We start from the raw sequence: 14,048 nt of genomic DNA on the forward strand, positions 1-14,048 counted from the left end.
GGGCCTGTTCTGGAGTTCCCCCCTGAAGTGCAGCCTGGCTAGGTTTACAGGCAGTGGGTCCACAGGCTAGATGCCCTTTTCCCTGAGGTTCCCCCTCTGCTCTTCTAACCATTATTTTCTCAATTCAGTGCAACCTCCAGCTCTCAGAAAAATAATATTTGACTCTAAGCATCCTTTCTCCAAATGTCCCTGGACTATACTGAAACCTCACTGGGCCACGAGTAGGACAGGTCGTAGGTCTTATGGACATGCAGTGGGTAGCTTGGCCCTTCCGAAACATTCCATGTAGTTAGAAAAAAAAGTAGTGGGACTTTGGAGGCTCTCCCTTGAGCTTGCAGCACCAGCCACATGTTGAGGACTCATGCTCTTTCCTGTGGAATCAAAGACACAGGATGAGTGGTGAGATTAGCATGCCGAGTTTTACAAAGGTTCAGGCTTCCAAAAGGCAGGGAGCTGCCTTTGTTAGCTTCAGGTGATGGAGAAGAGGCAGGTAAACCCTGGCCACTGGCAGCCATCCCTGCCATTTCTCTAACAGGGGGAGGTCAACTTGCTGGCTTAGTTCCGAGACTGGATCAAGCCCTGGAACAAGATAGGATCAATGTGGCTTAGAATTCAGAGTGTGTGATCACCTGAAGGAAGTGAATCTGGAGTAGTTGTGCAGATTAAGAAGTCTTTTGTTTTTACAAACTGTATCAGCATCCCCTAGGAGTTTGTTAGATGTGCAGAATCACAGGCCCTGTTCTAGACTCTGAACCAGAATCTGCCTTCAATAAGATCCCCACAGGATGCTGGTACACATTTAAGTTTGAGATGCTCTGCTCTGGGGTGCAGGTGTGTGGGAACCCAGACACACAGAACACATGTCATGCACTAGTCAATTTCTCAGCTGCATCTTGAATGCTGTACCTTAGATAACAATATGCTAGTCCTTCTAGGCCAGGGGTCCCCAAACTCTGGGATCTAATGCTTAATGATCTGACGTGGAGCTGATGTAATAATAATAATAGAAATAAACTGCACAAAAAATGTAATTCTCTTCAATCACTCCCAAACCATTTCCCCTACCCCAGTTCATGGAAAAATTGTCTTCCATGAAATTGGTCCCTGGTGCCAAAAGGCTGGAGACTGCTGTTCCGGCTTGTCTCACTGACATTTCTCTTGATCTTCAGGTGGATTGAATAAACTCAACAATGAAATCTTGTATTTTTTTTTATGGATTTTTGAAAAAGAACTCAGAAATTTCAAAATTGAATATGAATTTACTGTGAACTTGGAACTTGGGTAGTACGAGAGAACTAACAAACTTTTTGTGTGCGAATCCAGTGAGAAAAAGATGCTTGGTCCAGATCATACAGCTCTTGGTGAAGCCAAAAGTTGAATTCTGGCCTGATGATACTATTGCTTTCCAAAAACAGTTTCCTACCATCTCCCTAATTGTTTAAGGCACCACAGTCTTTAGGAAAAAAAATGGTCTGATGGTCTTGGGACTCATATATCCTCTGCCTAATTAGATGGTATGTCCTTTATCAAATATCAACTCGTGATGTAGTTGGACTCCATTAAAAAGCATTTTAAAAGAATTGTTGAGTGGAAGATTACTTCTGGTGTATTTAAAAATAAGCAGAACTATTCTGTTATAGAACTCTTAAGAAAAGCAAGCAGTTAATAGTTCATGTGTGTGTTCATTTGTCAAATATTTATTGTGTGCCTGCATGAGCCAGCCATGTCCTCATGGAGCTTTTAATGGGAATTAGAAGGAGTTTCTATTTTGATCCTGAAGCTGCACACACAGTTTTCAGACTCATTAACCACATCGCTGTGGTGGTGAAAATGGAGGTAAGTTGGTAGAGCAGGAACAGAGAAGAAACCAAAATGCAAGTTTGGAGCAAGAGTGATTTCAGAGCATATGACATAAGTGTGAGAGCAAACCCTAATTTGTAGATTCAAGGGCCGAGCCAGGAGGAGATGTGGGTGTTTTCTCATGCTGCCCCCAGCAAGTGTCTCTTTCTGGGGCTCTAGTCATTGACCCCAGTCACTGGGTCTCCTTTCATAGACCCCAGTGATTGGGGCCCTTTTCACTGACTCTGGTCATTGGGGCTTCGTTCATAGACCTCAGTCATGGGGCTCCTTTCATAGACCCCAGTCACTGGAATTCCTTTCATAGACCCTGATCACCTGAGCCCCTTTCAGTGACCCTGGTATTCAGGGCCTCTTTCGGTGACCTCCAAGCAGAATTATAATGTAGGTCAGGGCTAGTCATGGCCCTTCAGTGGTGGAGGATGGTGGAAGAGACAGGCTGTTGGATGACATCCAGTACTGCCCCCAGGGGCGGAAGCCTGGATAAGGTCCGCTTTAGGGTGTGGAGAATTGAGCAGGTGCTCCTCCACTACTCTCCATCTGCCACACGGGGTCATTGATGAAATCCAGTATCTCTTGACAGTCTAAGGGGATGTTTGTACACATTTATTTAAGAGTCAGGCTTAAAGAGAATGGTAATGGGAGAATTTGGGTATTTGCAGAGCAATGCAGGAAGTTATCTATCCTTGGCATTTTCTGTCCCTTTCCCTGGAATTCAGGGAAATGAGCGATAGCTTCGTTTTTGCAGTAAAGGGAGAAATGTAAAAATCCGCCCCTAAATGAGTTGGCAGTGGAATATAGAAGGTTTGAGGAGGGAACAGTGGGAAGCTGTGGTGGTGGAGCTGAAGTAGCCATGTGGATACAGATGTGGGTAGACTTCTCCATAGATGCTTCCCCAGGGTTCTGCACCATCAGGAAGATCAGGTCCCCGGTTTCCAGATGCAGGAAAGATGGGGTAACCTTCAGTGCACAGACATCCTCTGCTCTCCTCCCGGCCCAGTAGCTGGTGCTGGCCAGCTTGGTGTCATCGCCCAGGCCTCTGCATTGGGAGCCCGGGGCTGGAACTCCGGTTACAAGCCTTCCTCGCTCTCATTGCTGGAGGAAGATGCAAGAACATGTTAGTGGTGGTTTTGGCCGTGGCATGCTTGGCAAGAGGGCATCTACCAGTCACCTCTGAATGTCTGCGTATCCAGAGCAGAGTTTGTCAGCAGAACGGCTGTGTTTGGACAGGACAGGCTGGGCAGTGCAATAGGGAGGTGCCCAATGCTGTGCTCGGCACTTCTGAACAGTTGTCAGAAGTGGTATGTGTCTGCTGGCATCTTCAGCTGTGGGACCACCCCGAGAATGTTTTGGGGGGACTGTAAGCAGTTGACTTATAGTCATCTCTTTAGCTTTTTCTCTCCCTTGGGACCTGGTGGAGCTCAGGCACACACACGGAGAAGGGATTCCGTTTGCCTCTTCATTTTCTGTGTTGTAATGGAAAACCCACAGCTCCCGCTTGGGCACAGGACATTCAGGGCCAGCTGATGACCCAAACCACTAGAGGGGCCACTGTGGCTTCTGGTGGTACTACGGGAAATAGAGCGGTTCTCTATGGGGGCGACTCCACCTTGGCCCCCGTGACAGCCTAGCAGAATCCATCCAGGAGAACAGAAACCACACCAGTTATTTTAACAGAGAGAATTTAACACTGGGAATCGGTTAAGCAGGTCATGGAGGACCTGGTAGTAACCACAGGAAGCTGCTTGTAGGTCTGTATGAGGGATCTTAAAGGTGGTTCCTGACCAGCCACAATAGCAGCACATGAAATCTTGTCAGAAATGTGAATTCTACGTGATTCAGAAACTCTGAGAGTAAGGCCCAGCAACCTAGGTTTTAATAAACCTGCAGCTGGCTTGGATGTGAGAACTTCTGGCCAAGGACCACAAAGGGAAAATGTTATATGTAGGGTGGACCACTTGCTTGGGGTCATCAGAACCTGTAAGCTTGGAGAAGGGACCTTGCGGACCTGGCATCTAAACCTGGGAGGTGGGGACACTGGTTGGTGCCATTGGTATATTTCAGGGCTCCAGTGAGGCTGGCTTTAGGGCTCGGTGGGGGGTGGGGGTGGGGAAGAAATGAGAATTAACTGCTGTTGGAAGCAGCTGCATGGAAAACGGTTGCTGGGCTAAGCTGATGAGAAGTCCCTTCCCCTCCTGCGGCCTTGCAGCCTCCCTCAAGCTCTCCATCTTGGCAGGGTCTCCCAGAGAGCCACAGGCGAGGCAGAAATGAGGTCTGCAGAGTCCTTGCCCCAGCCGAGCAGAGCAACAGCTTCCTAAACCCATCACAGGGAGTCACTGAAACTCCTGTGTGGCTCATTCAGTCAACAGATAGTTATTAAGTTCTAAGAAGTGCCAGACCGTGTGCTTGGGCAGAACAGACCGGGCAAGGTCTTTGCCCTCATGGAGCATGTGTGGCTGGTCCAGTGCAGTCCTACACTGCAGACACCATTCCCAATTTAGGCAGCCCCCAGAACACATTTATAACGTTTCATCAAGCCATTTAATACAAGACTTCAGCCCATCTCAGGTCTTACTAATCTTCATTCTTGGCCTGGGGGGCAGTGTGAGGCTCCTGGGAGCCTCCTGGCTGCCACAAGCAAGGCAGGTGATGGTTGTGCCTAAGAGGCCTCTGCTCCTTACCTGTGGACCAAGCCTGTACCTACCTTGCTGGCCAGGCTGAAGCCTAAACGCACTTGTCAGTCCTCAGAGGCTGAGACTCAAGCAGGCAATTCTGGACCATCCCCGGAAAGCCAGGTGGAAACCAGGCAGGGCTGAGCCCTAAGTGGTTGTGTTCTGTGCTCTGACCTGGTGCCCCCATATTTCCGTGGCTCTCAGGCAGTCTGGCGAGGCTGAGAGTGAGCAGGGGGCTTGTCCTGCCCCCAGACGGGCAGTACAGCTGGGTCCTGAAACATGGCACCAAGGTCATGCAAGCCAGTGGCAGAAATAGGGTTGACACCAGGCAGCTTGTACCCAGACCCCTTCTCTGGTCCTCAGGGTGCATTTTTACTCCAGAGAGCGTTTGCACATGGAAAACATTCTCTGAGCTCTTTCTGGTCTCTCAAGCAGCATGGGGATGGGATAATGAGGCAAGTCCATGTTCTGTGAGGAGAGGGGAACCTACTGTAATTACCACCGCATTGCTTGGGGGGAGGGTAAGAAAAGTTAGGAAAATAGAAACAGTCTCTTTCTCCCTTCTCTCCTGGAAAACTTGAAGGGAAGCTCAGAATAAGTCTGGAAGGAGGATTTATTGGTAGAATTTCGTAGCTGAAATCATGTTCTAATGGAGAATGGGAATGAATCAAAACTCGCCGGGAGCGACCAGAGCCACGTTGATGCGAGACAGCTGGCTTGCTGCTGGCCCGGGCCGGTGTGGGGGGCCCTGGGGAACCAGCTGGGGGGTAGGGAAAGGAGGAGACTGGAAGCATGACTCCAGGCAGATCAGCTTTTCCATCAAGATGACATCATTCGACATGGCAGGGACACAGGCTGCCAGAAGGAGAGCTGAGGCTGTGATGTGTGCTGTTGGAGCAGGCCCTAATCAGAACCAGCGCCTCCCCGGGCCCGGCTGAGTGAGCTGGGGAGGCCATCGGCAAGTCTGCCAGCTTGATGCTCCCATCTTCCCACAGGGCGGGCTGCTGAGCCAAGCAAACTGCCCAGCTGTTTCTCCAGCATCTCCTCTGCTGCTTGGGGCGGTGGGGGCGGCGGCGGGGGGCTTCTTTGTAGAGACACCTGGGGTGGGGGCTGTTTAAAAACCACCGGTTGAGCTGAGAGTCAGGATGATCTGCACTTCTTCCCACCCCAACAGTTCCCTCCTCCCTCAGGCTGGGTTTCCCATGATGTGTCTCTTGGTTTTGTTGTAAAAGAGAGACTTGATAAGGTGCTAACTTATCAAATTATTGTATAATTTACATTATTAATAATGTAATTATTAATGTAATTAATAATGTAAATTATTGTATAATTTTAAATAACAAAGTAAATTTTAAATCAAGGAGAAGCTCTGAGCAGGCAGTTCAAAAGATGAAATGTTTCCAAAATGATTGCTCTTGGTGAATCAGATGAATCTGGTCTATCTGATTGTACACTTTCACACTTTAGAAATATCTGATAAGTGAGCTTGTAGGCATGAGTATACTCCACCCAGAGCAGAACAGCGGTTGTGGTCCTCAGGTCAGGGTTAGTGACTCTGAGCTGTTTCTCCTCTCCCTTGAGTTGCAAGAGAAATATATTGGGCCAGTGATTCTGCAGTTAGTCAGGGTTTGGGGGGACTAAGCTTGATGTTTGTAAAATATCTGCACAGTTCTTGACAACATGCAGAGGGTCAAATTCATTCTGTTTTCTGGACTTGCCCCATTTTAATTCAAATTCTTGCAGAAGCAGAGCCTGTGGCAAAGATTTGAATGCACATTGTTGATTCAGGAGGGGATCCCAGGAAATACCAATAGGAAAGCAGGACCATGAGACAGGAAGGGAAGGCAGCTGCAGTAGTTGGGGTTCACCAGAGAAAAAGAATCCTGAGGATATTGGATACTGTATATGTATGTATAAGATATTGTAGTTCAGAGGCAGTCTGGAAGCAGCATTTCTTCTTTTGGGGGGCATCTTTGGTCTTTTTCTCTTAAGACCATCAACTAGTTAGGTGAGGCCCACCCACATTCTGGATGGTAATCTGCTTTATTCGAAGGTGGCTCAGACGATAAAGAATCCACCTGCAGTGAGGGAGACCTAGCTTCGATCCCAGGGTTGGGAAGATCCCCTGGAGGAGGGCATGGCCACCCACTGCAGTATTCTTGCCAGGAGAATCCACATGGACAGAGGAGCCTGGCAGGCTACAGTCCATGGGGTACAAAGAGGCAGACATGACTGAGCGACTAAGCACTTAACTGATGTAAATATCAATCTCATCTAAAAAATACTTTCATTGTAACGTTCAGATAGGTGTTTGACCAAATACCATGGCTTAGTCAAGTTGACCAGAAACCATCACGGCAGCAGAATAGAGCATGTGTTATTGAACCCGTTACCTCTGTTAACAGGACTGCCAGAGCGGAAGCCTGCTGGGGAAGCCTGGGAGCCAGAGTAGACGCGCCTCACAGTTACCCCACCCAAAGGACCAGGGAGCTGGGGTCATGGTTTCCTGAATGCTGTCCCAGGGGCTTTAGTCCTTGGTGCTCCTGGCCGGCTGTCCCAATGGGTGGGGCCACCAAAGCCCATGGGAAAAGGGGTTGCAGGTGCCAGCAGTTTAGAAGTTGGGTTGGACAGCAGAGAAATGGTAAAAGCCAAGAGGATGTGGGTGGGGCACTGACGCTAATCTGCTCTGTCTTCCTGTGCTCATTTCCACCCAGTTTTCTCTGGGCTTGGCCATTCGTTGCTGACGAGATGGTTCAAAGGCACTGTTCTCTCCCTGGTCAGCCTTCATGCCAGCCATGGAAGGGCAGCTGTGGCTCCCTCACCAGGCAGGATGGCCCGATGGGGACTGCAGAGGGGACCCCATTGAGCAAGGTCTTCTGGCTCATCTTCTACAATGCCCACCTCCTATCCTAAGCTTGCTAAATGGAAGTTGGAAACTCAGTTCATTTCTACGTATTCTTTCTTACTGTTTGGCTGTTGCTCAGGGAAATTGTGATCGAGAGAAAGTAAATTGGCCAACGTTCAGTTCCAGATCTCTATACTTGTTTGATTCTGCTGTCTGTGCATTCAAAGAATGTGAGTTTTTGATCCAATAATGTAAAAAACGTACCAAGAACCACTGTGATAGGAATAGCCCAACACTGGGGTTGAGGAGAGCTCCAGATTCCGCTTTCTGGCCGGGAGCAAGTCTTGTTCCCTCTTTTTTTTTAAAAAAAAAATTATTTATCTTTAATTGGAGGATAATTGCTTTACTTGTTCCCTCTTGGGGCATCAGTTCCTCATCTGAAAAAATGAGGGTCTTGATCGAGATGGTCCCTAGGCTTGCCTGAAAGCTTTCACACTCTATGAGTCTCCCTCCTTTCCTGCCCCACCGCTGTCGGAGCAGGTGTGTAAATCTTGTGCAGGTTCCTGTGCTTTCTCTGCTGAAGTACTTCCCTGTGTGCATTCTTCTATTTTCAATAATATCACCATCCAGGTCTCAGGTACCTCTTGGTGACCCAGCTTCACCTTGGAAATCAGCTATTTGCTGAAATAAACAAGCTGGGGCAGACCTGCCCTTGCTGACCAGGAATCTGCTAGCATGGCTCGGCAAAGTCCCTGAGATGGCAGAGGCCCAAGAAAACCATTAAATGCATCAAAAATATGCCCTGTGGCAGCTGCCGAATGCCTATCCAGGTCACTTTCTCCCTTCATACCTTCCCTAGTGGCTGATCCCTTTGATGTTATTAAAAGGCAGAGCCATCCCCGTGGCCCCAGCTCACGTAGTTAAATGTTGGCAGGCGTGAGGCTACTTTTTTGGGGCACAAGAGCCCAGCTACTAGGAGGCTCATGTGTGAAGCCACGGCAGGGGCTGGGTCATCTGTTTTCCCACTGCTCAGCAGTCTCATCTGGTCATTCTAGGGACAGATGCTCCTTTTCGCTCACTTTAAAAATGCCATGCTCCCCTGAATCCACAAAGCAGCAAAGAAATAGTATTATGTAAAAAAGTGTTATGTGGTACAGGAGAGCAGTGAAATGGTTCTGTTGAGGCCATTCTTACCTAATAAAGTGAGCCATACTTACCTAATAAAAAGCATTGTCACATACTTCCTGACAAGCTCTGAAATAATGAAGGTGAAAACTTTCGGGTTTATCCAATGTGTGTCCTGTATTGTGACCATGTTTTAAAGTCCCACATTTTGTCACAATAGGTTCTGCCACCCTGGCATTACACCTTGAGGCACTAGGTGATGAGGTTTTCTCTTTTAGGGGTGCATCCCAAGATAGACCTCATGGCGGTCATGATTTTGTTGAACCAGTAGACACCATTAAGCCATGTGGTCCCACCCCATGGCGGCCCGGGAAGGAAGTCAGCTTCAGCCTCCTCTGTGTTTCCCTGCGTGAAAGCTCTATGAGGGCAGGGGGTTTCCCCGTGTTGTTCTTTGACGTGTCTCGTATGCACACACCGTGCCCAGCTCCGTGGGCCACGGATGGCCACAGTCCAATAGATGCAGCAGTTATAGAGCCCTACTCGACATCTATGCGATGAGTCAGAATTATTGGGGGGGAGTGATAACTCCCTTGTGTTGGGCATGTGCCCCATTTCATTATAGGGGTCAGTGTTCCATGTAGCCTGGGTAGTTTCAGTAGCTTCTCTTAATATTCTGTAGGTTTGCGGTGATGCCTGCCTTTCAGGACACTCACTGTGTTGGATACAGCTAACCATTGATGTGTATATTGGTGGCTCAGTTAATAACTCATGAGGTTTAAATCAGGGGGACCTGTGACATGTGAAGCCCAGAGAATCCTCAGGAAGACAGGCTAGCCTGGTCTCTCTGGATTCTGGGGGGGCCCCTGGCTGCATACCTCTCTGGGAGATGGTATTGATCAGGGCTGCCTGACATCAGTCCTCTGTGCAGCGGAGGGCTACATATCATCTGAAGGGAGCGTGCGACCCTCTAAGGGTGTCTGGAGGGGGCCTTGTGACTGTGTGTGTCCTCACTCACATTTTGACCTTATTCATCGGCAGGCCTGAATTATGTTCTGACGGCTGATGTGGCCAAAAAAGAGAAGAGCCAGTTGCCCAGGGTCTACTTCGTGTTGCTGGGAGAGTCCGTGGGTCAGGTTTCGGAGAAGCTGCGGCTGGTCCACTTGGAGGAGACGTGTCATCACTATGTGGCCCACGTGAAGGTCAGTTGCTTTTTCCTCAAACGTTGATCTCTGCAGATGTTCATTTGGAACTGGTGGAAACTTTTATTCTGCATTACGTATGCCCTTTCAAAATTTTATTTTACAAGGAGGAGAACATTTGTTTCTTCTTTTTTAAAGTGGGAGTCGGGCAGCTCTTTATTGATCTTCCTGTGTTGGTCTTTGCCTCTGAGAGCGGTGCTTTCTGGCCTTGCCTTCTTCTTTTGGGAGGTTTCTTGTCCTCCCCCCTCTGTGAGGCTCAGTAGTCTTTTCAGCAGAGAGCCACAAAAGCACATGCGTTTGGATCAGCAGAGGTGCTGCGTCACACTGTACCTGATGTCAGCGATTCATTACGTATTACCTCGTAGTCAAGCTTAAGGTGTTTTACAGCTGGTTTGATTTTTCTCTCTTGATTACTTTCTATTTATTTTAGGGGTGGATTTTATGGCCCCCTTCCCCCTCACTCTACATAAACTTTCAAAGTGTTTTTCTCCTCTTGAAATTATTTGTTAAATATACTTTGCTTCTAATTCCCAGCAGCCAGGCTTTGATTACTTACAGAGAGGCCAGTGTGCAGACAGGTACCATCAGGTTGGGAGTCTGGTGCCCAGTGCTGGAGGAACGTCCAGCCACTGACTACCTAGGCAAAGACAGACAGCATATAGGGGGTCGGAGGTGGAAGGACCGACCCCCATGAACCGACCACATGGTCAGTAAGATGAATGTGGTTTTGGACTCACACAGACCTAGCGTGTGTCCTGGTTTGACATTTGTGTGTCTCAGTTTCTGCATCTCTTACCTTGAAAGGTAGTCACAGAATTAAGATTTAAGTATTATATGATGAAATACTCTTAAAGGGCCTTGCACAGAGTCTGCGACAGAGCAGGCACTCAGCATCATTATTATTTGGTTGGATCATACGTACTTGCCAATTTTTAACATTCTTGACTTACAGAAATGGCAGTTACATCTAGTCCAGTGTGTTATTATTAGCCAGTGGCTTTCTGGATGATAGCAAAAATAGTCTATGGATTGGAGATGAAGTGGCCCTCTATTACTGTGTTGTCAGTGCCAGAACAGGAGAATAACAGCTGCCTCTACATGCTTCTGCCTTGTAGATAGAGAATGCCCCACACATCCACGGCACTTTGGCCCAGAGCCTGAGTCCATGCCCCTGAGATGCTTTGCAGTGGGGCTGGGCTCTCTCTCCTGCCAGGACTCGTGCTGGGGCCTGCCCAGACCAGCTGCCCTTGGACCTTACGGGCGAAGGCCTTTTCTAAAGCAGTTCATGCTCATGTTAAGCCAAGGGGCCACCCACCCCTCTGGGTCTTAGATGATGTTGGCTCGTGATCACACGTGGGGGCATGAGGCTGTCGTGCCAGATACTGCCAGGCCTTCAAGGGCTTGCACTTGATGTCCTCACACTTCCTGGAGGTGGGGTGTCTTCTCTTGGGCTCCTTATTTTTAATATTTTAAAAATTTATTTATTTATGACTGTTCTGGATTTTCATTGCTGCAGTCTTTTCTCTGGTTGCGACGAGCAAGGGGTTGCTGTGTATGAGCTGATCATTGTGGTGGCTTCTTTTGTTGCGGAGCATGGGCTCTTGGGTGCTCTGGCTTTGGTAGTTGTGGCTCCCAAGCTCTAGAGCACAGGTTCCATAGCTGTGGCCCAGGGCTTAGTTGCTCTGTGGCATGTGGGATCGTCTCGGATCAGGGACCGAGACCGTCTTTTGCATTGGCATGTGGATTCTTTACCACTGAGCTGCCAGGGATGTCCCCCTGGGCTTCTTTATGCTGGTCTCTTCTACACATACTTTCCTTCAGGAATCTTGTGACTTTTTGCTTTGACTGAGAGGTTAGCCCTTCCTGTGTAGCTACCGGGGTCTTGGCTGCAAGACAGGGCCTCTCAAAGCCTGCAGGGCTTTTGCAGACAGCGCTCAGAAAATAGCAATGAAGAGGTGCAGGCCAGAGGGAGGACCGTTTCTGTGGTGGCTTCTGAGGATTAAATAGGGAAGAGTAGACTTGCCCAAGGCTATTTATCCTTGTGCCTGCTGATATCTAGGGTTGCCAGACCTGGCAAATAAATATATAAGATTTCCAGTTAAACTGAATTTTCAGGTAAACAACAAATCTAATTTTTAGTATAAAAATATATCCCAAATAGTGCCTGGGATATACTTGTCCATAAAATTAAAAAAAATTATTTGTTGGTTATCTGAAATTCAGATTTAACTGGACATCGAGTCAGAAGAGTCAACCTGACTGATAGCCTTCCATCCCACAAGTGGTACTTAACTCATCAATCAAAACATGACTAACAAGAAGAGAGATTGAGATGGGGGTCAGAAGAATTTGGAGGATGAGGGCAGGGCTCAGAAGTGCAGATCAGGCATGTAATTCTATGGGATTATTTGGGTCATTTTAGGGAAGAGCAAGAGAGCAGGGCTTCAGCGAACTAGGCATCTAGAAAATTTGGATGATCGCTGTTGCTTGGTCATTTTGTCATGCAAGGAGACAGGGGTGGCGGGAGCAATCAGGAAGGCACAAGCTTCTGATGCCTTTGTGGCTCAGGAGATGTTCGAGGTGGCTTGGTAATTTATAGCCATGTGGGAAATTTCCTCCTACCAGGCGTTGTCTGGGCCATTGCAAAGGACCCTGGGGACTGGCAGAGGGACCAGCGAAGGTGAAAGCTACTGGGCGGGCTGGCTGCTTATACTGTGGCCCAGCTGGCCTGGCCTGTGGTTTCTCCAGTTGTGGGAAAACAGCTCTGAAGGCAGTGGCCCTTGTGGGACCCAGGCAGGCTGCGGCGCTGGGGGCAGGGAATGGCAGCCTGGCCACCTCCTGGAGCGGGGCTGGGGGCTGGGAGCTGCTCCTCAGGGCAGCAGGGCCTGAGAGCACCGTGCAGCCTTCTCGATGGGGCTGGTGCTGGGCTTTACAGACAGTGAAGAAAGAGAGATAAAAGCATTCTCGCTTATCACACGCCATATGGCACGCAGACAGGGAGGGCAGGCGCAAGGGGCTGGGTGTGTTTTGTTTAGGCTATCTTTAGGTGTTTTTTTTTTTCTTTTTTTCTTTAAGCCTATTCCAATCTTTTTTTCCCCGTTCGTCCTTTTCGCCCTGAAGTTTTCATTCCATATATGGTGATAAGTATCTGGATCACAGAACGCTGCGTTGGCTGACACCTGCCTCCCAGGCTCGCCGTGTTGTCCCATGTTTTGTTCCATTCGCAGCCCTCGTGGGGCCTCCGTGTGCGCCTGCCCAGTCACTGCAGGCGTGTCCAGCTCTTTGCGACCCACGGGATTCTCTAGGCAGCAGTATTGCTGTAGGTTGCCACGCCCTCCTCCAGGGGAACTTCCCGACCCAGGGAATGAACTCACGTCTCTTACGTCTCCTGCACTGGCAGGCGAGTTCTTTACCACTGAGCCACCAGGGAAGGAAATACCTAATTCTGTGATAAGCTGCATCCTCCTGAAGTGTGGGTCCATTCTCAGGGCCTCACTCGGTCAGCAGAGCCAAGGCAGTTCTAGCGGCTTCCTTGGCATCTCTCGCTCAGAGTCCACAAGCCCCAGTGTGTCTCCACGCTTCCCTGAAACTAGCCCCGTTTGGGGGATGGCCCCCTTGTACTAGTGAAATGGTCTAGAGACCTCTGTGGGTCCCCATGGTCACCAGTGAAAATCCACACAGCTCTTCTCAGCCTCAGGGCTCTCCATGATCTGGCCTCAGTTTACCTGTCCAGCCGCATTTCTCCATCACTTCACATGTGCCCTGGGCTCCTGTTTTCACTGATGGCTCAGATGGTAAAGTGTCTGCCTACAATGCAGGAGACCCAGGTTCGATCCCTGTGTTGGGAAGATCCTCTGGAGAAGGAAATGGCAACCCACTCCAGTACTCTTGCCTGGAAAAATCTCATGGACAGAGGAACCTGGTAAGCTACAGTCCATGGGATTGCAAAGAGTTGGACATGACTGAGTGATTTTCTTTCTTTCTTTCACATGTGCCCTGGGCTCCTGTCAAAGTGAACGGACCCCCTTTCTTCTGGAACATGCCCCTCACACTTACCAGCCTTAGTTATTGTGTTTACCCAGCATGTCCGGCACTCAACCATGTACCTACCACCTGCATGGTTTTTGCATTTTTTTGGTCTCAAACATGTACCTCCTGTGGTATTGTATTTCCAATTTTTTTTCCCCATCGACTTTTTGACTCAGATAAAATAATTTGTATACTCCTGCAAGTAGAACACCAATTATTGCCTGCCAAAAGAGAAAGTAGCTGTAAACATAAATACATGGAGGACACAGCAATGTCATTAAATTCTAACTGGGCTCCATTATTTGCTGAAGTCTCTGAAGA

The 14,048-nt window shown here is 48.7% G+C and overlaps 1 protein-coding gene across 1 annotated transcript in view; it reads left to right on the forward strand.

The window, feature by feature from the left end:
* ITGA9 (integrin subunit alpha 9) overlaps window positions 1-14,048 on the forward strand; it is a 347,247-nt gene that overhangs the window by 84,284 nt on the left and 248,915 nt on the right. The window contains exon 15 of the mRNA XM_043885509.1: window positions 9,538-9,698. Coding sequence (XP_043741444.1) covers window positions 9,538-9,698 — 161 coding nt within the window. The remainder of the gene's footprint in view (window positions 1-9,537; window positions 9,699-14,048) is intronic.

Source organism: Cervus elaphus, chromosome 24 (assembly GCF_910594005.1).
Source record: "Cervus elaphus chromosome 24, mCerEla1.1, whole genome shotgun sequence".
In the NCBI taxonomy this organism is placed as follows: domain Eukaryota; kingdom Metazoa; phylum Chordata; class Mammalia; order Artiodactyla; family Cervidae; genus Cervus; species Cervus elaphus.